Source organism: Camelina sativa, chromosome 5 (genome assembly GCF_030686135.1).
Source record: "Camelina sativa cultivar CO46 ecotype springtype chromosome 5, ASM3068613v1".
Taxonomy (NCBI): Eukaryota; Viridiplantae; Streptophyta; class Magnoliopsida; order Brassicales; family Brassicaceae; genus Camelina; species Camelina sativa.
The window spans coordinates 11,898,259-11,926,098 of record NC_141884.1 but is presented as its reverse complement, the minus strand read 5'-3'; the positions used below and the strand labels follow the sequence as shown (position 1 = coordinate 11,926,098).

At 34.8% G+C, this 27,840-nt stretch overlaps 6 protein-coding genes across 11 annotated transcripts; 1 reads left to right on the top strand and 5 right to left on the bottom strand.

Moving 5' to 3' along the window:
- Positions 1-8,445: 8,445 nt before the first annotated feature.
- Positions 8,446-12,277, top strand: LOC104786570 (putative myosin-binding protein 4). 2 transcript variants are annotated; one of them, XM_087449950.1, is made up of 3 exons: positions 8,446-8,617; positions 8,776-9,828; positions 9,922-12,277. In XM_087449950.1, exons 2-3 carry the CDS (start codon positions 8,802-8,804, stop codon positions 11,628-11,630), a joined length of 2,736 nt encoding a protein of 911 aa, XP_087306076.1. In that variant the 5' UTR covers positions 8,446-8,617; positions 8,776-8,801; the 3' UTR covers positions 11,631-12,277. The 2 variants fall into 2 exon arrangements, with proteins under 2 accessions (XP_087306076.1, XP_010510304.2); XM_010512002.3 differs by having other exon boundaries at positions 8,616-9,828.
- On the bottom strand, positions 11,867-15,012 carry LOC104786569 (uncharacterized). 3 transcript variants are annotated; one of them, XM_087449952.1, is made up of 9 exons: positions 14,826-14,956; positions 14,531-14,627; positions 14,316-14,404; positions 14,164-14,210; positions 13,982-14,055; positions 13,719-13,847; positions 12,910-13,011; positions 12,377-12,519; positions 11,867-12,054 (listed from the first exon to the last, which is right to left on the bottom strand). In XM_087449952.1, the coding sequence occupies exons 2-8, from the start codon at positions 14,579-14,581 to the stop codon at positions 12,397-12,399; spliced, it is 615 nt and encodes a 204-aa protein (XP_087306078.1). In that variant the 5' UTR covers positions 14,582-14,627; positions 14,826-14,956; the 3' UTR covers positions 11,867-12,054; positions 12,377-12,396. The 3 variants fall into 3 exon arrangements, with proteins under 3 accessions (XP_087306078.1, XP_010510302.2, XP_087306077.1); XM_010512000.3 differs by lacking the exon at positions 11,867-12,054 and adding an exon at positions 13,281-13,294 and having other exon boundaries at positions 12,255-12,519; positions 13,739-13,847; XM_087449951.1 differs by lacking the exon at positions 11,867-12,054 and having other exon boundaries at positions 12,255-12,519; positions 14,826-15,012.
- A 400-nt stretch (positions 15,013-15,412) lies between these two features.
- Positions 15,413-18,916, bottom strand: LOC104786568 (putative GPI-anchored protein At1g61900). The gene is made up of 7 exons (XM_010511997.3): positions 18,630-18,916; positions 16,678-17,532; positions 16,344-16,589; positions 16,201-16,218; positions 15,957-16,097; positions 15,785-15,832; positions 15,413-15,669 (listed from the first exon to the last, which is right to left on the bottom strand). Exons 1-7 carry the CDS (start codon positions 18,643-18,645, stop codon positions 15,593-15,595), a joined length of 1,401 nt encoding a protein of 466 aa, XP_010510299.1. The 5' UTR covers positions 18,646-18,916; the 3' UTR covers positions 15,413-15,592.
- Positions 18,917-19,543: 627 nt separating this feature from the next.
- Positions 19,544-22,839, bottom strand: LOC104786567 (GTPase-activating protein gyp1). 2 transcript variants are annotated; one of them, XM_087449948.1, is made up of 10 exons: positions 22,452-22,839; positions 22,188-22,332; positions 21,927-22,107; positions 21,772-21,842; positions 21,385-21,522; positions 21,209-21,300; positions 20,825-21,096; positions 20,289-20,374; positions 20,069-20,170; positions 19,544-19,965 (listed from the first exon to the last, which is right to left on the bottom strand). In XM_087449948.1, exons 1-10 carry the CDS (start codon positions 22,523-22,525, stop codon positions 19,804-19,806), a joined length of 1,323 nt encoding a protein of 440 aa, XP_087306074.1. In that variant the 5' UTR covers positions 22,526-22,839; the 3' UTR covers positions 19,544-19,803. The 2 variants fall into 2 exon arrangements, with proteins under 2 accessions (XP_087306074.1, XP_087306075.1); XM_087449949.1 differs by lacking the exons at positions 21,927-22,107; positions 22,188-22,332; positions 22,452-22,839 and having other exon boundaries at positions 21,385-21,500.
- Positions 22,822-25,389, bottom strand: LOC104786566 (acyl-coenzyme A thioesterase 4, mitochondrial). 2 transcript variants are annotated; one of them, XM_010511995.2, is made up of 5 exons: positions 24,690-25,389; positions 24,349-24,520; positions 23,404-23,876; positions 23,189-23,317; positions 22,822-23,100 (listed from the first exon to the last, which is right to left on the bottom strand). In XM_010511995.2, exons 1-5 carry the CDS (start codon positions 25,170-25,172, stop codon positions 22,951-22,953), a joined length of 1,407 nt encoding a protein of 468 aa, XP_010510297.1. In that variant the 5' UTR covers positions 25,173-25,389; the 3' UTR covers positions 22,822-22,950. The 2 variants fall into 2 exon arrangements, with proteins under 2 accessions (XP_010510297.1, XP_087306073.1); XM_087449947.1 differs by having other exon boundaries at positions 24,618-25,315.
- Positions 25,390-25,561: 172 nt separating this feature from the next.
- LOC147943625 (uncharacterized) lies at positions 25,562-26,403 on the bottom strand. The gene is made up of 2 exons (XM_087512299.1): positions 26,333-26,403; positions 25,562-26,162 (listed from the first exon to the last, which is right to left on the bottom strand). Exons 1-2 carry the CDS (start codon positions 26,401-26,403, stop codon positions 25,562-25,564), a joined length of 672 nt encoding a protein of 223 aa, XP_087368425.1.
- Between the last annotated feature and the right edge of the window lie 1,437 nt (positions 26,404-27,840).

Below are 27,840 nucleotides of genomic sequence, written 5' to 3'. Positions count from 1 at the left end.
TGACAACTTTGCAAATTTTGAGATCATTAACAAAGGGTGAAATCATTAATGATACTCAAAGAGCAAAAACTTTTTTCAAAGTCCATAAAAATCTGTATATATATAAAAACAAAAAGGTGTGAAAACAACAAGGTGTGAAACATTAAGGTGTGAAACAAAAATGTGCAAAAACTAACAAGTGCAAACATTGATATCTAGGGGTACGACGAAGAAACACAATCGTTGGATCAAAACATTACAACTATATATAAACAAATAGGTGTAAAACAAAAAGGTGTGAAAACTAACATGTGCCTACATGGGAAGTTGGGGTGCGACAAAGAAACACAATTTTTGGATCAAAACTTTGCAACTTTTGAGATCATTAACAAAAGGTGAGATCATTAATAATACTCAAAGAACAAAAACTCTTTTCAAATTCCATAAAAATTTGTATATACCTAAAAACAAAAAGGTCTGAAAACAAAGAAGTGTGAAACAAAAAGATGTGAAAAGTAACAAGTGCAAACATTGAAAGCTAGAGGTACGAGAAGAAACCCAATTTTTTGATCAAAACATTGCAACTTTATATAAACAAAGTTATAAACAAAGAGGTGTAAAACAAAAATTTGTGAAAACTAACGGGTGCCAACATGGAAAGGTGGGGGTGCGACAAAGAAACATAATTTTTGGATCGAAACTTTGTAAATTTTGAGATCATTAACAAAGGGTGAGATCATTAATAATACTCAAAGAACAAATTTTTTTCTATCAAAGTCCATAAAATTATGTATATATATAAAAACAAAAAAGTGTGAAAACAAAGAGGTGTGAAACAAAATAGTGTGAAACAAAAAGATGTGAATACTAACAAGTGCGAAAACTAACAAGTACAAATATTGAAAGGTAGAGGTACGACGTAGAAACACAATTGTTGGATCAAAACATTATAACTTTTTATAAACAAAGAGGTGTAAAACAAAAAGGTGTGAAAACTAATGTGTCCCAACATGGAAAGCTGGGTGTGCGACAAAGAAACACAATTGTTATATCTAAACTTTGAAATTTTTTAGATCATTAACAAAGGGTGAGATCATTAATAATACTCAAAGAAAAAAAACTCTTTTCAAAGTCCTTACAAATCTGTATATACATAAAAACAAAAAAATGTGAAAACAAAGAGGTGTGAAACAAAAAGGTACGAAAACTAACAAGTTGAAACATTGAAAGCTAGGGGTACGACGAAGAAACACAATTGTTGGATTAAAACATTGCAACTTTGTATAAACAAAAAGGTGTAAAACAAAAAAGTGTGAAAACTAACGGGTGCCAACATGGAAAACTGGGGATGCGATGAAGAAACACAATTGTTGGATCGAAACTTTGCAACTTTTGAGATCATTAACAAAAGATGAGATAATTAATAATACTCAAAGAACAAAAATTCTTTTCAAAGTCCATAAAGATATGTATATATATATAAAGTTAAAGACATGTGAAGACAAATTGGTGTGAAACAAAAAGATGCGAAAACTAACAAGTGCAAATATTGAAAGGTAAGAGTATGACGAAGTAACACAATTGTTGGATCAAAACATTGCAACTTTATATAAACAAAGAGGTGTAAAACAAAAAAGTGTGAAAATTAACGGGTGCCAACATGAAAAGTTGGGGTGCAACGAAGAAACACAATTGTTGGATCAATGCTTTGCAAATTTTGAGATCATTAACAAAGGGTGAGATCAATAATGATACTCAAAGAACAAAATTGTTGGATCACAACTTTGCAAATTTTGAGATCATTAACAAAGGGTGAGATCATTAATGATACTCAAAGAGCAAAAACTTTTTTCAAAGTCCATAAAATCTGTATATATATAAAAACAAAAATGTGTGAAAACAAAGAGGTGTGAAACAAAAAGGTGTGAAACAAAAAGGGGCAAAAACTATCAAGTGCAAACATTGAAAGCTAGGGGTACGACGAAGAAACACAATTGTTGGATCAAAACATTGCAACTATATATAAACAAATATGTGTAAAACAAAAAGGTGTGAAAACTAACAGGTGCCTACATGGGAAGTTGGGATGCGACAAAGAAACACAATTGTTGGATCAAAACTTTGCAACTTTTGAGATCATTAACAAAGGGTGAGATCATTAATAATACTCAAAGAATAAAAACTCTTTTCAAATTCCATAAAAATTTGTATATACATAAAAACAATAAGGTGTGAAAACAAAGAAGTGTGAAACAAAAATGTGTGAAAACTAAGAAGTACAAACATTGAAAGCTAGGGGTACGAAAAGAAACCTAATTTTTGAATTAAAACATTGCAACTTTATGTAAACAAAGTTATAAAAAAGAGGTGTAAAACAAAAATTTGGGAAAACTAATGGGTGCCAACATTGAAAGCTGGGGGTGCGACAAAGAAACATAATTTTTGGATCGAAACTTTGCAAATTTTGAGATCATTAACAAAGGATGATATCATTAATAATACTCAAAGAACAAATTTTTTTCTTTCAAAGTCCATAAAATTCTGTATATATATAAAAACAAAAAGTGTGAAAACAAAGAGGTGTGAAACAAAAAGGTGTGAAACAAAAAGATGTGAATACTAACAAGTGCGAAAACTAACAAATACAAACATTGAAAGGTAGGGGTACGACGTAGAAACACAATTGTTGGATCAAAACATTATAACTTTTTATAAACAAAGAGGTGTAAAACGAAAGGTGTGAAAACTAATGTGTCCCAACATGGAAAGCTGGGTGTGCAACGAAGAAACACAATTGTTATATCGAAACTTTGAATTTTTTAGATCAGTAACAAAGGGTGAGATCATTAATAATACTCAAAGAAAAAAAACTCTTTTCAAAGTTCTTACAAATCTGTATATAAATAAAAACAAAAAGTGTGAAAACAAAGAGGTGTGAAACAAAAAGGTGCAAAAATTAACAAGTGCAAACATTGAAAGTTAGGGGTACGACGAAGAAACATAATTGTTGGATTAAAACATTGCAACTTTATATAAACCAAAAGGTGTAAAACAAAAAGATATGAAAACTAACGGGTGCCAACATGGAAAAGTGGGGGTGCAACGAAGAAACACAATTGTTGGATCGAAATTTTGCAAATTTTGAGATCATCAACAAAGGATGAGAACATTAATAATACTCAAAGAACAAAATATTTTCGAAGTCCATAAAAATTTGTATATATATAAAAAGAAAGAGGTTTGAAACAAAAAGGTGTGAAACAAAAGAATGCAAAAACTTACAAGTGCAAACATTGAAAGCTAGGGGTACGACAAAGAAACACAGTTATTGGATCAAAACATTGCAACTTTATATAAACAAAAAGGTGTAAAACAAAAATGTGTGAAAACTAACGGTTGCCAACATGGAAAGCTGGGGGTGCAACAAAGAAACACAATTGTTGGATCGAAACTTTGCAAATTTTGAGATCATTAACAAATGGTGAGATCATTATTAATACTCAAAGAACAAAAACTCTTTTCAAAGTCCATAAAAATCTGTATATAAATATAAACAAAAAGTGTCAAAACAAAGAGGTGTGAAACAAAAATGTGTGAAACAAAAAGGTGCGAAAACTAACAAGTGCTAACATGGAAAGTTGGGGGAACGACGAAAAAACACAATTGTTGGATCGAAACTTTGCAACTTTTGAGTTCATTAACAAAGGGTGAGATCATTAATAATATAATACTCAAAGAACAAAAAATCTTTTCAAAGTTCAAAAAAATATGTGTATAATATATATATATATATATATATATATATATATATATATACAAAAAGGTATGAAAACGAAGATGTGTGAAATGAGGGTACGACGAAGAAACACGATTATTGGTAAAAAGACTTGCAACTGTTGGAATCATTAATTATTCAAAACCGTTAGATAAGATATTAGAAACAATCTCATCCATTAGATTAAAGTTGACCCCCAAAAGTAGGTTTGTTATTGGATCAAAACATTGCAATTTTATATAAACAAAAAAGGTGCAAAACAAAAAGGTATGAAAACTAACGGGTTGCCAACATGGAAAATTGGGGGTGCGACGAAGAAACACAAATGTTGGATCAAAACTTTACAATTTTTTAGATCATTAACAAAAAGTGACATCATTAATAATATAATACTCAAAGAACAAAAACTTTTTTCAAAGTTCATAAAAATCTGTATATATATTAAAACAAAGATATGTGAAAATAAAGAGCTCTGAAATAAAATATTGTAAAAATTAAAAGATGGGGTACACGATTATTGAAAAAAACTTACAACTGTTGGGATCATTAATAATTCTAGACTGTTAGATGAGATAGTAGAAACAATCTCACCCGTTAGATTAAACTTGACCCTCAAAAGTGAGTTTGCTATTATATATAGATAATAATAAATATTAAAATTATTTAATAGTCAAACAAAAGGTGAGATACTAAAACGATTAAGACGCAACGTTTAATCGTGACTATTTGTATTCTTACAAATCCGGAATCCACTTTTCGTTTTCGATAACAAAGAAGAAACAGGAAAAACCCTAATTTGAGAAAATCATGAGATTCGATAAAATTGATGATCTTCTTCCCGGAAGAACTAATTGGCGTATACACGCCAAGGTCTTACATTCTTGGAGTATCAGCGAGTTCTTTACAAAAAAAGTACTGCTTCTTATGGATGTAGAGGTTAACGTCGTTAATTAACATCATTCTTACTTAAATTTCAATTTTTAACAGTTCTTATATATATATGACTTCTTACACAATTTTTATTAAACTGTGAAGGGTAACACAATTGAAGCTACTTTTTTACCAAATACACTCGCTAAACTCCGAAAATATATCGACGATGGTGACTGATATGATATTAGAACTTTCAAAGTAATCAATCCAACCCTGAATGAGAGGAATACTCATCATCCTTATCAAATTAAATTCACGGACGATACCACTATGACGATGGTCCAACAATTGAGTCCAAAGAATTACTTTTGATTCGAGGATTTGGATGATATATATCGTGGAAGAATAAATCATCCCATCTCTTTTGGTAAGTGTTTTGTTAATTAATTTAATATTGGTATGGTACAATCCGTGAGTATAGTTAATTGTAACTTTGTGTTCGAGAATCTAGAATCTTTATAGGATTTGTTGTAACTTTGTGTATTGGCCCCTCCCTTGTGAATTAATGTTGTAATCTTTATAACTTTGTGTCCTAACTTTGTAACTTTGCAACACTTTGGAAAACTAAATTCTATCTTTTCCCCCAAATTAGATGTATGTGGGTGTATAGTAGATGTGGAAGATAAAAGAAGACCTGAGAGTGCCATTAAAAGTAATGAAGTTGTTTTCACGTTGTTGAATTGCAGGTAAAAGACATTTACTCTACCTTTAGGACAGTTACGTTTTAAGATTGTCTCTGTTAAGATTTTTTTAAAAATTTGATAAACATGTAGGAATGAAACTGTGAAGTGTCGTGTCAAAGATAACTACGCTTCTGAATTCATGTCTAAATGGCAATCAAACAGGTGTCATCTCATATACAAATCCGAACATGAGTTTTGTGTAATGCGGTTTGTGAAGGTCGGAGAATATGAAGGTATGTAACATAAAATAGTTCTGATATAATCATCATAAGGTAACTAATATATTCACTCTGCAAATGTTTATAGATGCACCATGTATCGAAAACACATTGGCCTCTTCGAAGATCTTTATAAACCACAGTTCGAAGGACTGGTAAGATTTGATTATGTAAAAATAACTTTATACACTTTATATATGATTATGTATGATGTTAAAATAATTTTGTTTCATACACTTAATATATTTACAGGTCTGAGTTTGCTGGACGTTATTACATAAACCATGTAATGGAGCATCAAAGTGAGAGCTCGGAGACTCAGTCATAAAGAATGGACTCAGAAATGAAGATACGGTGGCTTAATGAACTTTTTGTATATGCAAACTTTAGTATAATTTTGAATGTTTGTAGTACCAAATAAAATGGTCTAAACGAAAATATATTTATGGGTTGCTTAAAATATTATTTTAGTGGTCTTAAAAAATTACATATTATATTGTCCCAAATTATTATATCAAAGTAATTAAAATTGACTGTAACAATTGTATTTGGCTCATTTAAAACTTTGTTATGGTCAATTTGGGCTTAAACTTTATAAATGGATTTTAAAATTTCAATTAAACTTAAAAAATGGACTTTAAATTTTCAATTTATATTTTGCATATGTAGAGTAATACTATAAACATTTTATTAACTATTCATTTTATTATTTTTAAAATGAAAAAAAAAATATTTAATACGAAACTTACAAAAAAATAATTTATGTCTGAACATACGAACTACTATAAAAATTAAAAAAATTAATCAGGTTTTTAAAATATAATTAAATTAAATTTTGATTCAACATTTTAAAGAATTAAATTAATTTTTTTTTATTTAGTTCCTGCCCGCACAAGCGTGCGGGTAACTCTCCTAGTCCATGGTAAAGATCAGCTCCAGTGTGATCCCTTATAATCCGGACTCTCCCACAATGAGATGATGCATGAGTAATCCACGAAGAGTAAAACTCACATATGTTACCAATATGAGACTCCTATGAATTTAGCATATTGTGTTTCATCCAGTGCTATGAATCCTGCAAATTGGTACCAATCAGTGTATTGGATTCACTCACCTCTTCAGTATATAGTGTGGAGTTCATTGACTTCCAAATCCCCTGTAGTGCTGATTCTCTGATATCGAAATGGAATAACCTTGGCAAGCTACAATACATAAGCGCATTCTTTTTCAGTAACAATCTACCCTTGAAAAATTCAGTTTGATTGGCCAAGAAAAGATCACTGTAGGAGAGGCTTCTGTCTAGTAGCTAGCAACATGGAGATAACTTTATATAAAGTGTTACAACAACATGGAGACTTCTCTCTCTCTCTCTCTCTCTCTCTCTCTCTCTCTCTCTCTCTCTCTCTCTCTCTCTCTCTCTCTCTCTCTCTCTCTCTCTCTCTCTCTCTCTCTCTCTCTCTCTCTCTCTCTCTCTCTCTCTCTCTCTCTCTCTCTCTCTCATCTGATGTAGGGAAGGAGGACATCAAAGACGTTCAACTGAGGAGCAACACTGAAGGAGAGCAGATAAAAATAAAGGAGCTATGTGATACTTGTGACGATTGATGGCTAGCTGACTTTGCGGATTTTGGTTTTACTGGAATGACTCAAGTGGTTTGGAGGGTTTAAAATAAAGGAAGAAAATAACAAAAAAAATATATGTGCAATCTTATCATCATATTCGTATGTTAACATGTTATGTGTTTTAAATGGTGGTCACTTGTTGAGAAGTCATGGGGAATAGTTCAAACATATCCGCAAGTCCTACCTTTCTACTCATATTTTAATCAGGTGAAGTGAAACTCTGTTCCCAGTGAACAGATGCAAATGACTATAGTTATTCTCTGTTCTCCCAAGTTTTGAAACTCTCTTTCTCTTGGTTATCATATAGGGCCTTGGTTGGTTCCCATTTTCTCTTGGAGGTAAAAAAAACATTGTCATACGCTCCCTGGTATACAATATTTCATGCCAAAGTCTGCAGGTGTAGTGGTCACTCATTGTTCTAGACTTTTTATGTGCATTATCTCTTTTCCTTTTCTGTCACATTCTTTATCTGGACTAATATCTGCATGCCAATTTGATCTTGTTTTCTGTTGTGTTCTTTGTGATAGCCACTCCTAGAATTTCACGAAGGAAAGAATTCAGATATCATGCAAGTCACTGTTGAGTAACTTGTGACCCTAACACTAGCCACATATTTGATTTTCGATAAGCCTAAAAAAAAAGAAAAAAAAAATGAAATTTGACATCTAACAATACAGAACATAAATATGGTAGTGGTGGAGAAGCATCTTATAATGGAGGAGGGTACGTCAGTTTCAGAGAAAAACAAAAGAGAAACGCACATTTCACAGCAAGGCTCTTCAAACGTCAGCTTCAGCTTTCTGCTTCTCCCATCTCAATCTGATTTTCTGTAAGTTTCTGCGCCTCATAGTCATAGCAAATATGAGATTCCTACGAGACTCCTGCAATGCAGTACCAATCAATACATGTAGATTGAAACTAGGAGTGTTTGGTAAATAGTAGAATAAAAATAAATGAAAACTAAACATTTTAAGAAAAACATGTGGGCTTGATAGCAACAATGACTCTTTTTAATATTTAGAGAATTAGTTACATTTCCATAATAATTTGATTGCATGTGAGGTATTTAATCAACAAAGTTTTGATTCTTTAAATCAATTGATGAAGTATGATAAACTTGACCTATAAAATAATACATCTAAAGTTTATGGTAATTCCATAAAATCTGGTCAACCTTTTCCTCATACGAAATATGAAAAAATATATATATATATAATAATAATACGTGGAGAAAGGTAACAATTATTTAGGCGAACTCAAAACAAATCGTTGAACACTAATTTAGGCAAACTCATAAACAAATCGTTGAACAAGTTTTGGTTGATGTTACCGTGGAACAAGGAAGAGTCTTCATTTTCCCAGATTCCTCCTCCTCTCTTCTCTCTTTTGACCAAACCTCCATTTCCCAGGCAAGACTTCTCTCAAGTTTTATGATCCCTTTTACGTTTTTGCTTCCATGCATGCTCATGCAAATCTCAGACGCAAGATTCTGAGTTTTGCCCACATTTGCTCCATTCTTTTCTCTTTGTTGTGATAGTTTTTTGAGATGAGTTTCAATGTTTTTCAGGATTCATCATCATCACCAGTTTGAAGATGGATTCAAATGTTATATTTGATCAAAAGGTCACAAACGGGTTCACGCCTGTGTTAACGTACGCAGCCTGCGAATGGTTTCTCATATTCCTCATGTTCATCGATGCTCTTCTCTCCTATCTTCTCGTCTGGTTCGCTCGTTACTGCAGATTGCAGATGCCATGTTTCCTCTGTTCCAAGCTTCTTCACCCTCTACATTGGAGATTCTTGCTCTGCAGAAACCACAGATCAGAGGTTTCATCTTACATGTCGTGTCAGAATCACGGCAACAACCTTGCTGATTGTCGAAGCATGTGCGATGATTGTCTCTTGTCGTTCACCAAAATGACTGGTCCGAATCCAGACATGAACAGATTACTTCTTGGTAAATTAGGGTATGATCTGCTCTCTAAAAGCCATTTTGCTCACCCTAGATCATGTTCTTGTTGCAATAAACCATGGAGGACTAGGCACCATACACAGAGACTGATCCGGTTAGGCTCTCGGGGAAGAAACTCCTCCGGTAAACCAAACATTCCCGCTCCAAGGCATCTTAGTCGCCGAGGAAGCAGTGGAAGCTTGAAGAAGATGAGAGATCATAAGACAACAAGTGGTGCTGAGTATGCTGATGTTGGAAGCCGCAGCGATGGCATGGCTCATGTGGGTTACTCAGAGCTGAAGATTCACTCAGATTCTGATTCCGAGTTCCTGTTTTCAGATGATGATGCACTCCTCCAAATAGCAGATTTCAATGCTGAGCCATCTGAGAAACGTGTTCACAACGCTCGATCTCGGAAATCGTTTGAAGACAAGAAGATGTCGTATCATAAACAGCCTGATTTGCGAGAAGACAACCAGGATAAGCACATAAGGAAGACATCTTCAATGCTTGAGCATAATCTGGTAAACAAGACTCGGCAGGAACGACCTGTTAAAGCAAAGAGGCATGATGATGCCCTCTCTGAGCTTATAAGTATGAGTGAAGCTCGTCCGTTTTTACTTGGTTCACCTAAAAAATTGTATGCTGTAGGAGCAGCACCACGATATGGTATGCTTATTATTTTGGCTTTGCACGACCGCTTATGTCCGAATATATGCAACGTTTCATATTGGTCTTTAATTTTGATGTTGTTACTTGCAGAAAATGAAGCTGAGGTAAGTGGCAAGTCATCTCCTGCTGGTGGGGAATTCTTGAGTCCTTCTGGAGATAATGGTACCTCTCGGGGAATCCAGAATGAAGAGCACGATGATTCGGCAGATTTTGCTCAAAACATCCCCAGTTCAGCCGTGGAGACAGAAGAATTTGAGGCAGCTATGGATGTGTCTGGTTTTGTTGAAAATGAACCTTCTAGTGATGAGGAGAATGGAGTTGAAGGAGACTCCAAGCCTTTGGCGTCGAATGACATGTCAGATTCTTTGGAACAGGAGCAGTCAAGTGAGGAAGAAAATGAGGTTAAGGAAAACAATGTTGCAGAAGAATACTTCAGTAATGAAGAAGAGGATGAGGTCAGTGGACATTTTGAGCCATTGACATCAAAAGATTCATCTGCTGAAGAACAATCCAGTGAGGAAGAAAGAGCAAGTGATGGCTATTCGAATGCAAAAGACAATTCCAGTATTGAAGAGGACGTGGATAATGAAGAATCTGAGCTACTGACATCAAACAATGCGACTGGTTCTGTCACAGACCAATCCAGTGAGGAAGAAGAAGCAAGTGATGGCTATTCGAATGCAAAAGACCAATCCAGTAAAGAGGACGTGGATAATGAAGAATCTGAGCTAGTGACATCAAACAATGTGACTGCTTCTGTCACAGACCAATCCAGTGAGGAAGAAGGAACAAGTGATGGCTATTCGAATGCAAAAGACCATTCCAGTACTAACGAGGACGTGGATAATGAAGAATCTGAGCTAGTGACATCAGACAATGTGACTGGTTCTGTCACAGAACGCTCGGCTGAAGAAGAGCATGGGGATCATAAAGAGACTGAACCTTTGACGTCACCAAAAATATCCAAAGAAGAATCTGAGCTAGTGACATCAAACAATGTGACTGCTACTGTCACAGAACGCTCGGCTGAAGAAGAGCATGGAGATCATAAAGAGACTGAACCTTTGACGTCACCAAAAATATCCAAAGAAGAATCTGAGCTAGTGACATCAGACAATATGACTGGTTCTGTCACAGAACGCTCGGCTGAAGAAGAGCATGGAGATCATAAAGAGACTGAACCTTTGGCGTCACCAAAAATTACCAAAGAAGAATCTTCATTAGAGCACAGTGATAGAGATTCCTCGAAGGTAACAGAGACTCGTAATACTTCAAATGAATCACCGGAACTAAAGCACTCTGCCTCTGTGGAATCTTTGGTAAGCATTAGCAGTGACATCGAAGGCGAAAACCGTGTTGATTTGTTAAAGCAACAACTAGAACATGACAGGAAATGCCTAAGGGAAGTGACTAAAGAATTAGAGGAGGAGAGAAGTGCCTCAGCTATTGCTACAAACCAAGCAATGGCAATGATCACACGGTTGCAAGAGGAGAAAGCAGCTCTTCATATGGAAGCTTTACAGTACCTGAGAATGATGGATGAGCAAGCAGAACACGACGTTGATGCACTTGAGAGGGCAAACGATGTCTTGGCTGATAGGGAAAAGGAGATACAAGATCTTGAGATGGAGTTAGAATATTATAGAGCAAAGTATCCAGATGAGCCAAGAGACGAAATTCTCGCTAGCATGGGAATTCTCGGTAATGTAGAAGAAACGAGTGGCGCCTCAACTGATGAGACCAGCAATAAAGCTTCAACAGACATCAAACTTACCGGTTCTCCCACGGCAGGAAATTAAGAAAGAATACACATTTGAGAAGCTACATCAACTTGCTGGAGGAAGAAAACGCCAAGAGTGCTGAAAATGGATTTCTCAGGCTTGAGAGGCCTTTAGTAGTGATGGTCACAGGAGACCCAACAAAATAATCTGCAGAGGCATAAAGATAATATACCAGCATTCACTGCAGAAACATATGGTGAAGAAAGCAATTCCCAACATGGAAACTGATTCTTTTGAGCATAGTACTCACAGGAAGGGCAAGAAGAAGTGGATTACCTTAGCGAACGAGGTTTCAATAGAGAAACATTTAGAGACACAAAAGGCAGAGCTTGTGTTTGTAATAATAGGAAAATGAAAAGGGGTAGAATTAGTTGAAAAGATAGTTGGGGAGCTTCAGGAGTCACACAATCTTGGGATAGTAAGAAGATGATTGATTGATTGCCTGTAACATGGAGTGCAGGTGCGGTTGGAAAAGTCTATCGTCTATGCAAGAAGAGAACTAAACATGATCCATGTTAGGAAGTGTAACCGAATCATTCATTTATTCTTTCTTTTTAGTTATATCATTTGTGTGGCTACCTTATTTTTTTGGAGAACCCACCAATCATATCATCAAAACTACAAGATTTTAGGACCAAGATATAACTGAAGTTTCAAACTTTTATTACCAGAAGCTTAATCCAAATGTGATAATCCTTTCCTACTCGACAAGAAATCTAACTGTTACCGGAGAAGGTAAAAAGACAAATCACAATGATAAGTACCTAAAGGATCAACGCTTTCTTCAACTCATTTCTTGAAGCTTTATTATAGCATCAAAGCTGAAACTCTCACCAGGTTCGAATGTTTCTTCAAGATCTTCATAGCTTTGCTCGACAGTCAATTCTTTGCCAACCTTTAGGTCTTCCTACGTAAGCATCAACAACCAAAATCAAGCCCTTTTGAACTCCAGCCAGAAAATTTTCTTACTCACTGATTCAACTGGTTTTACACAATCAACCTAAGGCTGTTGACGATAATTCCAATTCTAGTAGCTAAATCTGATAGAGAGGGTGGACCTTCAAACAATGACCTAACTTAATAGGTTGGCTTCAGGTCACTCCTCATTCCTCAGAAAGCGCTAGCGTGTTTCTAAGTATGAAATGTTCTTCGGGTTCACATTTCACTATCCAAGTATCCACAATTTAGCACCTATCGGATTCTAAGTATGAAATGTTTCAAAAATGTTCTATTTATTGAATTTACAATGTTGCCATCTGAAATATAGTCTACTGAGAAGCTTGAGCATATGAAATACCTGTTTAACATAGTCTTCAATAGCAGAATTGATTAATCTCTTTATCACCTGCCTATAGACTTTAGAATATCCAAGGATCTCTAGCAAAATATCTTTGGGTATCTGCAAATATAAGGAAAGGGGGAACTTAAGCACAGGCCAAAGAACAACTCAAAGAATGTATTTAAGTGAGTTTGCCAGCATATAAGATCAATCCAAGAACTCTGAATCTAACGAGTATCACTACAGTGCATCGCATGATCTTTGGCAGATAAGTCTAATCCCAAAAATAAAAATACAGGTCCCATCGCCAAAACCACTTGATGGTTAATATATTTTACCTTAATGCTAAACTAATGGGTTCTCTAAGATACACTGAAGCAAGAACTTACATTTGGGGTCTTTCCTGGAGTTCCAAGGTTGATAAGCAGATGCAGGAGAGAAAAGAAAAGAAAACAGAAATAACAAAGAGTTAGAGTCAGCAACTAGTCATCAGTAACAAACCATATTAACTACAAAGAAAAAAAAAAACAGAGATTTTCCAGAACTTTGTGTTATATCTATGAGCATTGTTATAACTTAGATGTCCACCCTATTTATCCAAATCTTTCTAAAGCCAATAACGAAACAAAAAAGTGCAGAGAGTTGAAAGAAGCATGCAATCTAACTCTATATCAAACAATTTGCACCCTCAGAGTAAGCTAAAAAGACACCCAATACATGTTTCTAAGCCTAAAATCTATCCAGAGTGAATGAATTTTGGATTGAGAGCCCCAACTTAGACAATAAAGTTTATCGAAAGTAAGTTTTCAAGATCACATAGCTAATACGGCAATTTGTGATGTCGTACCTCCTTTGACTCTTCGGAACCCCGGAATTGGCTGAGCTGCAGCAACCATTCTCTCAAATACATTATTGAACACAGTTTGAGTCTTCTCTCCTGATACATGTACATGCACCTACACTCAGCCAATAAAGGAAACATAAGGTAGAAAGCAAAGTCTCAAGACACAGATTACATCACGAGGGTTCAGTGTTATCCTTGTTCCCACTAATCAATGCTTCTTTTAACGCAGAAACAACAAAAGCATACCTTAACTTCATTGCTGCTTGTAGTCTCCACTTTGGTAATCAAAACAGATTCATCCTTAGAAGAAGTCTCTACATCTACGAAAGGGAAACCACATTTTCATGTCAAAGAAAGAAGCTAAAAAAAAAAAAAAAACAAAAAAAAAAAGTAGAGAATCATATATAATTAATTATAAAGTTAAGAACCTGATGGTGCTGCACAAACTGCGATAAACTGTTTATTCGTCGTAGCTCTGTATTATTTTAGTTTTGATTACAAAAGCACACATCTAAGAATTGAATATTGTATTAATCTAAATATAGCTCTGGAATATTGTATAGTTCTTGAAAGGTTTTACCTTGTACAGAGTTTGTGTTGCAGTGAATAAGTTGAAGGAGGAAGAGTAACAAAAGAAGAAAACTGAAATCTTGGCTTTGGATCAATCAACTGCAAATAATTAAACAAAAGTGTTGGAACAAAATTACATAATTCCGAATTAAATAAATAAACAAAGGAATAGAGAGTATAAGAAGAAGAAGAAGAAGAAGAAGAAGAAGAAAGGAGGGGCTTAACGGTGGAGTTAAAGCTGCAAAACGAGAGATTGTGGATTATGATTGTCTGCATTCTCGATTTAGCTTTGTTTGTTGCTTCTCTCTGGCGTCTTTGTGCTCTAATAAGATTAAAGAAGACAAAACATTACGAAAGATTTGGTAAATTACTTTTTTTTTTCTTCGAGAAAGAGTGTTTTTTGTTTGCCCGGAATTTTTGAAAACTGAAGCAGAGGAGTTCGCCGGAAGTTTGTACAGAAGCATAGAGTATAAAAAAAAATCGATAGGAGATTGAGAGAGAAAGAGATGAGAGAGATCACCTTTGTTTTGAGTGGAAAGAGTTCTTCTGTGAGAGACTTCGGGAGATGAATAAGGAAGAAGATAAACTCACTCAGGGAACGATGATGATTCTATCTTTTTCTTCGTAAGCCCCTTTTGAATTGAATTGTTTACGACTTTTTCACTCTATTAGTCAAAAAAAAAAAAAAAAAAAAAAAAAAAAAAAAAACTCAAAAACATATACTATTAACCAAAAATCTGTATATCACTCAAGAATGTTTACTCAATTTTTTCTAAATTTTACTTGTATTTGGCTATTTATGCTTTAATTCCAATTTCAAGTTTGATGTTTGATTAGATTTTTTTTTTTTCATTTTCTTTTATCGTTTAATTCTGAATAAGGTTTTAAAACTTCAAAATAATCATTTTGTTAGACTCATCTGAGAAATTGACAAATAGGCTTTGGTTGGATTGGAAGATTCATTCTTTTGTTTTTGTTACGTTTTTCTCACAGGACAAAGCTTTTTTTCGGCTTCGGATAGATTCAGAATCTGATCTTCAATTCCAAAAGTGCAAATGAATAACCCAAACAGAAGCAGAGAACTTTGGAGAAACAGAAGCAGAGAAATAAAAACTGCTACTACTATACATGAGATTGAGAGAAAGATATTACTACTACATTACCCTTGCCCTATTAAGATTACATATACAGAAGAAAATTGAGCATGCCATTGTTTTTTTTATCCAAAGTTTCCTCACTGACTACCAAAAACAAAAACAAAAAAACCCTCCTCCTAAAATCTCAATTTTAATGTCTCACAACAACATACAGTAGAAATACCAAACTAATGAGCCGCAACGCTCCAAACCCACCATCACGACACCCTGCAAATTACGAGTTGAACAAAATGCACATCTTTGAGTTCTCTTCTTAAAATTTGTCCATGGACTTTTTTACTAATAAGACTAGAGATTACACTGCCAAGGAAACTACACATACCGTGATTTTTAAGAGTCTGGGATGTTGGCAAGGCAGGTAATGACATCTCTGCATATTTAAGTAAATTGAATAAGAATATGCAAAACTCTTTTTGCAATCAATTTTTTTTTTAGTTTTCTGGTACTACCAACAATAAGCAAGAAGAGAACAACAGGTTGAGAGAAATGATTACCAGGAGCACACAGAGACAAAGACGACATTGACGATGAAGATGGCCATGGAGCTGCAATGTTGTCTGTCAAATCACATGTAAAGCTGTAGCCTGTTGTGTTGTCAAATATCAAGTCTGCAGGATAGCTTCTGAGAAGACAACCTATATTCACATTGTTACCCAAAAAAGATCGTTAACACTTTTGCTTAATCTTGGGAAATAACTATCTAAGCACCTTTGGAATATAAGATGAATCGATGCACACCTTGTTGCATTCCATATGCTGCTTATTTGCCCACAAGCATACCCAGAAACAGAAAAAGAGGGCAAATGTCAGGAAGGAATTCAATCAAAAGGTAGAGGATTAGACGATACAGTTGTTACTTGGGAGTCTAAAACAAAAGTTACCTTGGACACTGAAATCTTTGAGATCGACATCACAAAGCTCATAGATATTTGTCATCACACCACCTTTCCGCAACATGGAACCAATGACTGTTGCACAGACTATGGCCTGCTTGTTTGTTATTAGCATTTGGTTCTGTATACCAGAAATGTATGCATTCAACGAGCTACAGCAAGAAGGGCTTGGCGCAGCCACATTACGGCAAGCCTTGATTACTTCGGTTGGCTCCTTAAATTCCAACGGGCAAGCTGTAACACAATGTACAGTCAGAATAATTTCCAAGACTATCTAAGGAAGATCAATATGAAAGATAATAGGATACAGTTAAGAAAGTACCTTTGTTAACTTTGCAGGACGATAAAATTCTAAATGCAGCGTTTGCTTTGTCTGCCGGAAGCTTCCTGGAAAGATATGAATAGACCACATTTTTGCAGTCATTAATTGCATTGAGGTTACTTGATCCTCCTAAAGGGAGCTTATCGCCAACTGTCATTTGGTGTCCCGAAATAAGAAGCGCAGCTTCCATAATTGCAGGTTGGCAAATTGGCCTACAACACTCCTTAAGAGGATCAACAGTGCGACATGCATCCAGTAATTTGCTACTGTTAACAACTTTCTCCAACGTTGTGACATCTGTTACTGGACAGGAACCTCCAGTTAGATTTGACGATCTTACAGAGCAAAGTGCAGGTATTGTCATGTTGGCTCTTCTGCTGACCAAGATACTAACGATATCTGAAAAACAATCTGTAGCAACTGCATCAGGCAGAACCAACTTATCTGACTTCACGTTGTGCTGTCCTTGGAAAATATGAAGTAAGCTTATAAACTGCGGACAACAGATCACGTTCCCAACAAGTGCAGCGAAAGGTTGGGAACAATCAGAAGCTGCTGTATCGATAACACTTGAAATTGCTTGAAAGTCTGTAGGACAATTGCCGGTTAACTTGGGTTCATATGTATCAGGAAAAGTAGGGTACATTGGTGGTGTCCAAGGTAGAGCAGGGGATGCATATTTGGGGATGACTGACGGCGATACTTGAATGGGACCAGATACTCCAATACCAGGTGGATTTGCCAACTCAGAGGTTGTCGATCTACTACTATGCTCATTAAGCTTATCATGCGCAGCTACATCTTGGAAGCTTGATAACCAGATAATAAATAACAAGAAGCGATAAACCAAATAGCCTGATAAGAGAAGCAAAGTAACCCATTAACAAACAGCTTTATACAGTATATTTACAAAACCACATTATTGCGATCACAGAGTTTGAATCAAGTAAGAGAAACGATCTCCCAAGCAACAAATTGTTTTCTTATGAGTTAAAACCGGAAATGTGTAATGCTGTTGCTTGGGGAAAACATTGCCAACATAAAACTACTAAACTCATTCCAACAAGTCTGAAAAATATAATTAATCATTGCAGTGAACTATGGAAACCCAAAAAAACAGGTCGTGAACCTACTCTAATGATTCTTGTTAGCCACAGAAAACATAAACTTTGTCTCACGACACAAACAAGAATCAAAACTCAACATGAAAGAAAATGAGAACTAAACTTACTCCCCTTAAGCAAACAAATAGTTTCTAAAGATTCCATAGCTAACTTGCCCCGCAACATTAATTAGTTTCATCAAAGGCACAACACAGTAGTCAGATAAAAGCCATGACCAGTACCAAGGCTAGCAAAAAAAACAACCTTCAGGAAAAGGAACAAAACCCAAAAAAAAAAAAAAAGTAAGTGACTTTCAATGAACCCATTCGAGACAATGAAACTAATGGACATCTACAGGGAATAGACCAACCACATCACTATATACACCTCTCTTATTCATGATACCAACGAACATTTGGGGTCTTATAAAGTATTCCTCCAACTAGTAACGAACATAAAAGAATCCAAACCCTCCAACATATAAAAATAACATAAAAGAATCTATAAATCTAGTGTTCTTCCACCAACTATTTTTGTTTTTTGGCATCTAACAAACCATTTGCTCTTTTTGTATTCAAGATCCTAAGTTATTCCGATCCACCCAAAAAAAAAAAAAACATTATGTTCTACCCAGAAAAATAAAACACACACAAGGGTCAATACCCAATCCTTCAACACTCTAGATTCTACGAAAAAAAAAAAAAAAAAACTTACAACGCTCCAAACTGAAACCATCAAATTAGACCATTCATGTAACGAAACCATAAAATTACTCGAATTGGCACTGATTTCTACACTTTCAAATCCCTAATAGAAGAAAGGGATAGCTAAAGGAAGACGAAACTACACCTGCAAATTTCACCATCTCTAACAAAAAATCAAACCATTTTTCTCTGAGCAAAAAGGTAAAGAACTAAGTGGGTAAAAAGGAGCTTTTTCCCCCAGTAGAAACACTTCCTCGAGAAAACCGAAACGATGGCGAAGAGCGTTATAGAAGAAGAAGAAGGAGGAAGACTGAGAGATGATAAACCACACAAAAGGGAAAGCAAAAGAAAGAAAAAAAAAACTTGAGAGTTCTTTACTTTACCTTTCTCTCTCTCTCTCTCTCTCTCTCTCTCTCTCTCTTAACTCTTCTCACTGTGTTTTTTTTTAATGTTTTTTTCTTATTTCCTTAAAACTCCTTTTTTCATTTTACCGTAATTAGGCATGGGCTTAAAAAAAGTGATGACTCATCATTACAATATTTTTACAATTTTATTTCTGTGAATAGAATACTTTTACTATAAATAGTGAACATAATGCTCAAGTTTATATAGCGTAACATAACTTTAAATTTTACTAGAAATAAAGTACTCCTATATCTGTTTTTTTTTTTTGGTGTGTTTTTTTAGTTTGTTAGAAAATTATATTCCTTATCAAATGTATAAAGACAATCATACCACAAAGGTTAATAATAAAAAAGATGCAAATAATCGACCAAAATTTGATTGATGTTGACTTTTAAAATATATATATTATTATGCTTAGGAATCCAAGACAAAAGACATCATCTCTTTTTTAAGTAGATTTGTTGACAACGTTGCTCATTGTCCTCATTCTATGTTGAATTTTTAGGTTAATTAATCATTAATCTTTGTATTATCTCCTCCTACACAAAATAAACAAATGCAAATTGCAAACAATATAATCGGGTCAGGCGGGTTGATTCGGATTGGCATGGATGGATACAGCGAGAGTTTTATCCGTTTCAAATAAAAGACTAATTGAGACAGGCAAATAAATTAGTGAGAAAGCTACAAAAAAAACATATTACAAACACTCAAACTGATGACCGATTCAACAAGTGCGGCATGAAAAGTTGAAAACCATACATAAACTAATAACAATTAACAAGACAAGAATGTTAGCATTTACCATGAAAAAAACACAAAAACACCAAAGCTGATTTCGACAAGATGAAGAAGAAGAAGATAATATAACCAAGGAAAAAAACAGCATCATCATGGATGGAGGAAAAGTCATATCAGCTAGCCAAATGGTTTGGGGAATTATTGAACATACTATGCCACATGTAAGCTCTTGACAATACCATTTCCAGCTCTTGGTCTGACCAGTTATGTGTAGGAAGGTGTTGCAGGAACATTACCATCTCTTGAAAATCTAGCTTCTTCAGCTCATCAGACCACTGCAAAATGTTCACAAACACAACTTGTATTTGATTCTCGCGATAAGAAGAAGAAAACAATTCCACAAACAACATAAATCGTATATGATTCAGTGTTTCTTACCGTCAAAAGAAAGCTAGCATATATGTACACTAGGAAGTCTGGCAACGCATCTCCTTCAGCAAGATAAGTGTCCCATAGGCGGTTGATGAGATTGAAAGGGATCTAGAAGGTTCAAAGGTTTTGTCAGTTACCCATAAATAAAATAAAACTCTACAAAGAGTTAACCGGGATTTACGAATCTGTGGCATTATATTAGTAAGAATTCAAAATGGTGTTTAACCTCACGAATCAGAAGACAGTTATACCACCGGAAAGCAAATTGAAGAAACTCCAGCCCATGTTCTTCCATGTGTCTTGAAACAGGTTCTAGTACATAACAAAGCCAGGGAAAAATGAGACAGTGTTAACTCTCTATATCATAAAACAATAACCAGTATTAAATTGGAAGATAGACGGCTGGTTTATTATGAATTCATGAACTAGAAAATGAAGTACAATCGCATCAAGCACCATGAGAAGCTAATTAGCATCCCTAGATCTCACTCTATGACATCAACTCATCAAAAGATTGGATATAAGCCAAAGCGTGATTACACTAAGCCAAACTCAACAAAACACTGTTAAAGACACTAACTTCAAATTTAAATGCAGAAGATGTAATTTCAGAACTTAATGGCAAACAAGATGGTAAACGAACGGACTCAATGCAGGTAAAAATGATTTTGTAAAGTGGAGTCGTGTATGTCATAAGTTGTTCTGCTCAAACAATCACCAAAGACAATACCAATTACAAGAGCAAGCTTAGCAGGAACCTACCATCAATACGCCTGACCAGTTCCTTTAGCTTAAACACAAGTCTCTGGATTCCAGGTTGAGCAAACGTGTAATGATCTTGCATACCATCAAGTAGCTTTGTTAAGCACCAGTAGCAATCAGCTTCTACATCTGAGACTTTTTCAGCAGATAAATCAGACATTGTCCAACTTTCTACTCCACCATCTAGATATTCTGACAAGAAAATAACTAGAAAGGGGGTGACCAGGTCATTTATTCCTTGAACGTATCCACTCGCTGGGTGTCTAATGGCCCTGCAAACTCAGCAAATTAAATTTTCGGATTTAGCTTTCAACTTAATTTTCCAACTGGTTGAAAGATAACCCGAAAAACAACTATAATTATAGCCTGCACTCCCTAACTCACCACGTGTAAAGAATACGCTCCAGTGATTTCTGCACCTGTTCTTGCTGAAAGAAACTGACATCTGGTACAGTCCTTGGACAGTCGACAGCAATCTGAGAAAGAATACTGTTTCTATGAGATTTTTTACCAAATTTTGTACGTTGTGTTAGAGAATCAGTGAGGGTACGAGGAAAAACCTGGCGAAGCATATTGATCTCATCATCAGAACGTTCAGAATCTGGAAGGTCATAAAACTGGCCAACAGATTCAAGATATTCAAGACGTTTTCTTCTCAGAACAGCCTCCCTTCTATCTGAATTAGGTGGTGCATATCCCTGTTGTCAGTTTATATTTAAATTCAAATAGACAAAACAAACCAAAAACAAAAATCGTTGCTACAGAGAATGCTGATTGGAAGAGCTAATAACATAAATTATGTAACTAGTGCAAGCGTGCCCTCATTCTGAACTTATATAAGCGAAGATACTGTAATTGTACATAATAAAACAAAAAAACGGATTACAAGTCAAAATGTTCAGAACTTTAACACTGGCTTTGCTTATAAATGAAGTCCTAAAACATACCAAAAGAAGCCGCCAGACATCAGGTCGCATATAGTGTGGGACACCATTCCACGCTAGCTCCCGCAGTTTCTCTGCAGGTACCAAGAGGAGATTTAAATATCCATATCATAGTAAAACAGAGTCTTTTCATAGAGCTAAGTGAAAAGTAAGAGTACCTAAAATGACAGTAGTTTCAGAAAGCACTTTGTTGAACTTCATAACTCTAGCAGAGTCACTTGATCTAACACCTATCTTCAAGTTTTGAACTTCTTTCACACTCCTCTCAGCACTAGAGTTTGATCGTAGCTTACCAGCATATGTGTTATCATGCTTCTTGCTTGAATTATGATCTTCCACCTACAAAATAAGCTCTCTTCAATGTTTCAATTTCATTTTCATTCAGTAAGTCATATTCCACAAACAAGTAGTATTATTACCTCGACGGATTCCTCGAATCGCTCGTTTCTCCCGGCGTCATTCTCAGATAAGCTCCGTTGATATGTTGGAGAGATTGGGTAAGGAGGAGGATCTGATCTCCTAGTCAACAATACCTTACCAGGAATACTCCTACCTTTTAGAAACCTATACCAAAACAACAACACACACAAATCAAGCAAAGCAAAAATCTAAGAAAGTTACAGATCTAAGACATTGGAATCGGTAGAAATGCAAGATCGGAGGAGGAGGATTGATTTTGGTACCCTTGGACGTTCTTGAGAGTTTGATTGAATCTGGAATCGTCGCGCTTTTGTTGCTCGTCTTCTCTCTTGTCCATGGTTTCCGATGTTCAACAACAAGACAGCTTCGTGCCCAGAGAAGTGAACAAAGATAGTTTCTTCTTCGATTGAGAATTTTTTTGGATTTTATTGCTTTCCATCGATTTCAATGTCTAAAGGAAAAAAACGATTGCTGCTAATTAATTAATAACCATTTCTTAGCAAAAAATTATGATCAAATGATGGATTTAGGCGTTAACTTAATTTACTGCATATTATTATTCGGTAATAAAAAGCAATTTGACGGTGACTTTTCTCATATGGTTTTGGGTTGGTCATACAAACACATGAGTGATTGGTTGACAAAAAAATTATTAGAAGGTTCATCAAATGATTAGAAGTTTTATTCTTTCGTATTAATCAATCCTTTCTTATTCATAATTTAAGTTAGACTGGGGTTTTTCTCTTGGTTCTAATGAGGTGATCAAGGCAATGAGATGGGTCTCTCTGCGTCCATACGCTCGATCACTCTTCTAGCTTCTTCTTCTGTTGCTGGAACCACATTTCTTATTCTCAATCCATCTTTCATGGCCTCAGGTCTCACACTGAAGGTGAAGTAGAACCTGTTGGATACCTATCACACCAAAAATCACATCACCATAAACCCCCTTTCAAAATTTTGAAAATGATATGTGCATAGTTCGAAATATGTGTACACTTACTTCGCTGGACCTGAGCTCTGGACTTGTAACGTGAGCTACAACCTCAATGTTTATCAATGGTTCAGCTGAATTGTTAGCTTCTGTGTACAATACGCGTGACTTGAAACGAAGGAAGTTTCCAACATCCACCTGCATCATAGGAAAAAATGCCATATATATCCCTGTCTTTTCCCCACAGTACACATCAATTAAATGAAAAGTGAGGAAGGACTCACTGGTTTGATAAAATCGACACGATCAACTTCAAGAAAACGTGGTGAAACTCCAGCAAAGGTGTAAGCATTGGAAAAGGCCAGCTCAAAAGCTTTGCGCATCAAGAAGCCTCCAAAGATTCTACCATGAATATTTCGTTGCTGTGGCTGGCATATCAATGAGTATTCATGGGAAGTATCTTTAATTAGGATGCTATTCCGATCTGCAAGAGCTGGCATGTCCATGAAAACTCGTCCTTCTGCTAATAACTCATCTAGCCTCTCTAAGTCCTTTAACTTCTCATGCTCTTCTTTAATTTCTGCTCTCTTTTGTTTTCGTAGTTTGTTCCTTTCTTCTGCTTCTTTCCATAGCAATTTTTCATGTTCAGTTTCTGGCGAGACAGGGTTAATTGGGGTTGACTTGCCTGTCTTTGCGTCTCGAGCCACAAATGTAAAGTTTGCCTCAAGGGCAACCGACTCTGAGGATTCGTTGGCATCTGCAAAACAATTGTTAGAAGGAAGATTCAGCAAAACATGAAGTCGTTCGGATATGACAATGGTTGTTAGTGGGTATTACTGAAGTTTGAGAGGGGGAAAAAACCATAACACAACGAGAGGTATCAATTTCATTGAATGAAACAGAGATATACTGAGTTAACAGGTATCGTGAAAGCAATAATTTGTTCCAATGATGGCAGAACGTCAGTTAGCTGTCTACCATACAAGATAGGTGTAGTTCAAATTCAAATACATCTCACAATGCTTCAACTGGTAATTCACAACTATATGTCTTTGTTTGCCATCTCATTGAAATTCAAAGCATGACCTTTCTATTTTATATGAAACAGTGAAGCAAGCCTCTCAACCTAACATCAATCAGAACTTCATTCTTTCTTCCTAGCAAAACGAAGCGCCAACTACTCGAGTGTCTATCATCTATGTAATCACAGAAAGAAAAAAAAATGATACCTTGACTTTGAATTACTTGTAATTGCATCTCCATGGATGACCTTCCAACCCATGTAACAGCACCAACAATACTGAGGTCAACATCCACACGAATTGGTCTTTTCATGATAATCCTATCCACTGAAGCAGTCACCAAAATCATTGATCTTGCACTGCTGTCACCACCGCAATGCTGTTCAGTAAAATCATACAAAAGGCCGATTATCTCCAAATACTCAGGATCACAAACACATATGTGAAGATAACATATCAAGAGGCTCATCACTAACTTATCAAGGTCAAATCTTTTCATAGTCCATAGAATTACTAAAGCTCACTACATTACGATCAGGAACAAGAACCTTGAAGGAGATAGTTCCAGCGAGAGCATCAAGATCTTCAACCAATTTACCAGTACGAATCTCATTCCAAGGATTCCTATACTGTTCTCTAAGAACAAAATCAGAAGAAAACTTGTAGAGAATCGAAGTCCGGCTCCGCGAAGGAGACTTAGCCGTCAATTTAGAATGAGACGACTCATCTCCATTAGGGTTTTCGAACATATGACGTCGAGCTTCCCAAAGAGCATTAGTCACCGGAGAATGATACATCCCAGGCCACAAACTAACTGGTTTCCGCATTGAAGATCCTGCGTCGATCGAGTTTTTATCGGAAGTTTCGTCTGACGACGGTGGCACTACTGTTCTAGAACTCCACATCTTCTGAGACTCGCACGACGACGACCTCGTGGCCGGAATCCGAAACCCATCGCCACCTCCGGGAACAAATTTCCCGCGGTTTCTCAAACGCGAGAGAAGGAGAAGCTTTCCGGTTGAAGATCTCATGGATCTACGACGACGGTGGATTCAAAGAATTCGGCTTTTTTAACGGATCGAATTACCCATTTGGTTTCTCCTTTTTTGGCTTTTCAGTGTTTGTGATCTCTTCTTCTCTCAGCGAGCTTTAGCTTATTAGTGCTAATCACGCTACAGTGTTTTTTTTTTTAGCGAAAACTTATGAGAAATTTTTTTTTTTTTTATTTTTTTTTTTTTGTTAAAACTTATGAGAAAATTGGAAATAAGGGATAAATAATTGAATTATTGGTATTTATGTATTTTATATTTGTGGTTGATCATACATGCTTAAATATTATTTTTTTTTCCGTCTAAAAGTAAATTATATTAATGAATTAGTATAGTCTGAATACAATTGTTGCATTAGCCAAGCACGTAGTCTAAAGCATACAGTGCATACATCCAAATTTAGCCAAAAGATGAGGAACAACATTGTACGATCTCTTACAAAAGTCATATTGAACAAAGTTAAACTTTGTTTCCCACCATTTGATGTCGTCAATTATGCCTTGTATATTGATGTCTTGATGAGTATTGTGAAGTATCTTTGTGAGGAGTTGACAGTCACCTTCAAAGCAAACAGATGTATGCCCCTTGATCCATGATTGCTGCATTGCCGCCAATAATGATTTCGCCTCTGCTGAGATTGCTGTTCCAAGTTTATGTGATCCCCAGTCTTTTGAGATGCCATTTTCATCCTTTACGATCCATCCTCCAGTGACTTGATTAGTATATTTATCAAACGCAGCATCATAGTTACATTTCACTATTGATGCTAATGGTCTCGTCCAAGTTGTTGGATATTGTCCTTGAAGTGTTTGTTCTGTTGGAGATTTCGAATTGCGGTATACCCAATCCTCAACATCACTCTTAGCTCTATGTGAAAGTACCAATGATTGTACTATAAGACCTTCAAAATGTATTTGTTCCTTGATTTCCACAAATGCCACATTATCCACAATGGTTGTAAAGCTGTAAATTCTGTCATTTCATCCATATTTTTCATGTCCAAGAAACTCTCTAAGATTCTTTCACTATCATAATTCATCGCTAGAAAAATATCTATAGGTATATTGGATAAATCCCAAACCTCCTTAGCATAAGAACAATAAAACAATATATGATCAATTGTTTCATCACCTTGAAAGCACCTTGGACATACTGGGTCGAGATTCTTTCCTCGAGTGTTGAGGCGAGTAATTGTTGGTAGGGATTTGGACATCATCTAAATTTAATTATATTCTTAAAAAAATTTGCGCAACTATTAAAATTTTAAATTAAAAACTTATTTATTTTGAAAAACATTTTAGACAATATATAGGATCAAAAAAATATACATTTTAGTAAAACCTCTATAAATTTATAATGTTGGGATCATGATATTGTTTTAATTAATAGTGATATTAATTTCTCTTTTTCGTTCAAAAGATATCAATTTTAATCTATAAAAGTATTTTTTTAATTGTTAAAATTCCTGAAATATATGAATCGGAAAAATTTCTAAACAATAAGATTAGTATTAATATGTTCTAAATTTTTTAGTTTTGAAATTTTAATATTTAAAAAAATTATTTACCAAAAATTACAAGTAAAACAGATAAAATTTACTTATATACTTGATTTAGTGACTTCAATTCTCATATATTAACCATCTATAAGACTTTCAAAATGAAAATTAAATAACCTTTTAGAATTTGAATCTTAAATAAAATTTTGATTATTTTTATGACCTGTTATATATTATACTACAAGATTATAGTTTGAAAATAACAAAATAATTGTTTTCCGATTCTCTTGCTTACAAAACTTGAGTTTTCATATAATTGTTTTATCCTCTCAAACAAGTCCAAATCAAATATTTTTATATCAAACTATTTGTTTTCTATTCTTCTTTCATAACTGTTATATAATTTTAAATTACATAGAATTTGTTTTCTATTTTTTGTAAAATATATAGAAAATTAAAAAAAAAAAATGCTTTCTAACAATTTTAGAACATGAGTAAATGTTAGAAAATATATTCTGATTTTTATAGATAAAGAGTAAACTATAAAATATGTATTATAGGTTTCGTAAAAATTAGTATTCTAATATTTGTTGAACATAAATAATTTCTAAATTTCGTAGAACATGTACAGTGTGTATAATACTTTTATCTAAATTTTGTAGAACATCTACAATATATAGCATACAACTAGAATGTGTATTCTAAACTTTATAGATCATATTTTATCCATTCAATACCGCAACAAAAACGACATATTTTTTACGTTATAATGATCCTAATATCAATTTCCTAAAAAAGTATCTAATTTTTTTTTTTTGAAAAAATGGCTAAATCAATTGTAAAAGGTAATTTAGAAATAGTTGACATATAGTTATAGAATGCATAAATGGACAATAACTCAATTATTTAACATTTATTTCTAATTTCTCCAATAATAAATGGACACTGCTCAATATTTCAAAACAAAAAAAGAAAAAATAAATTGAAGAATTCAAAATCATTTATGAAGAGAGAAATTTCAATTTAGAATGTTGAATTATTGATACAAATTTCAAGCAATGAATAAATATGACTTTTGGTATCAATAAATTATGATAAAGTTCTGAATAATACTTAGTTATAGTTGTATGCACATGGTGGAATCAAATTTGT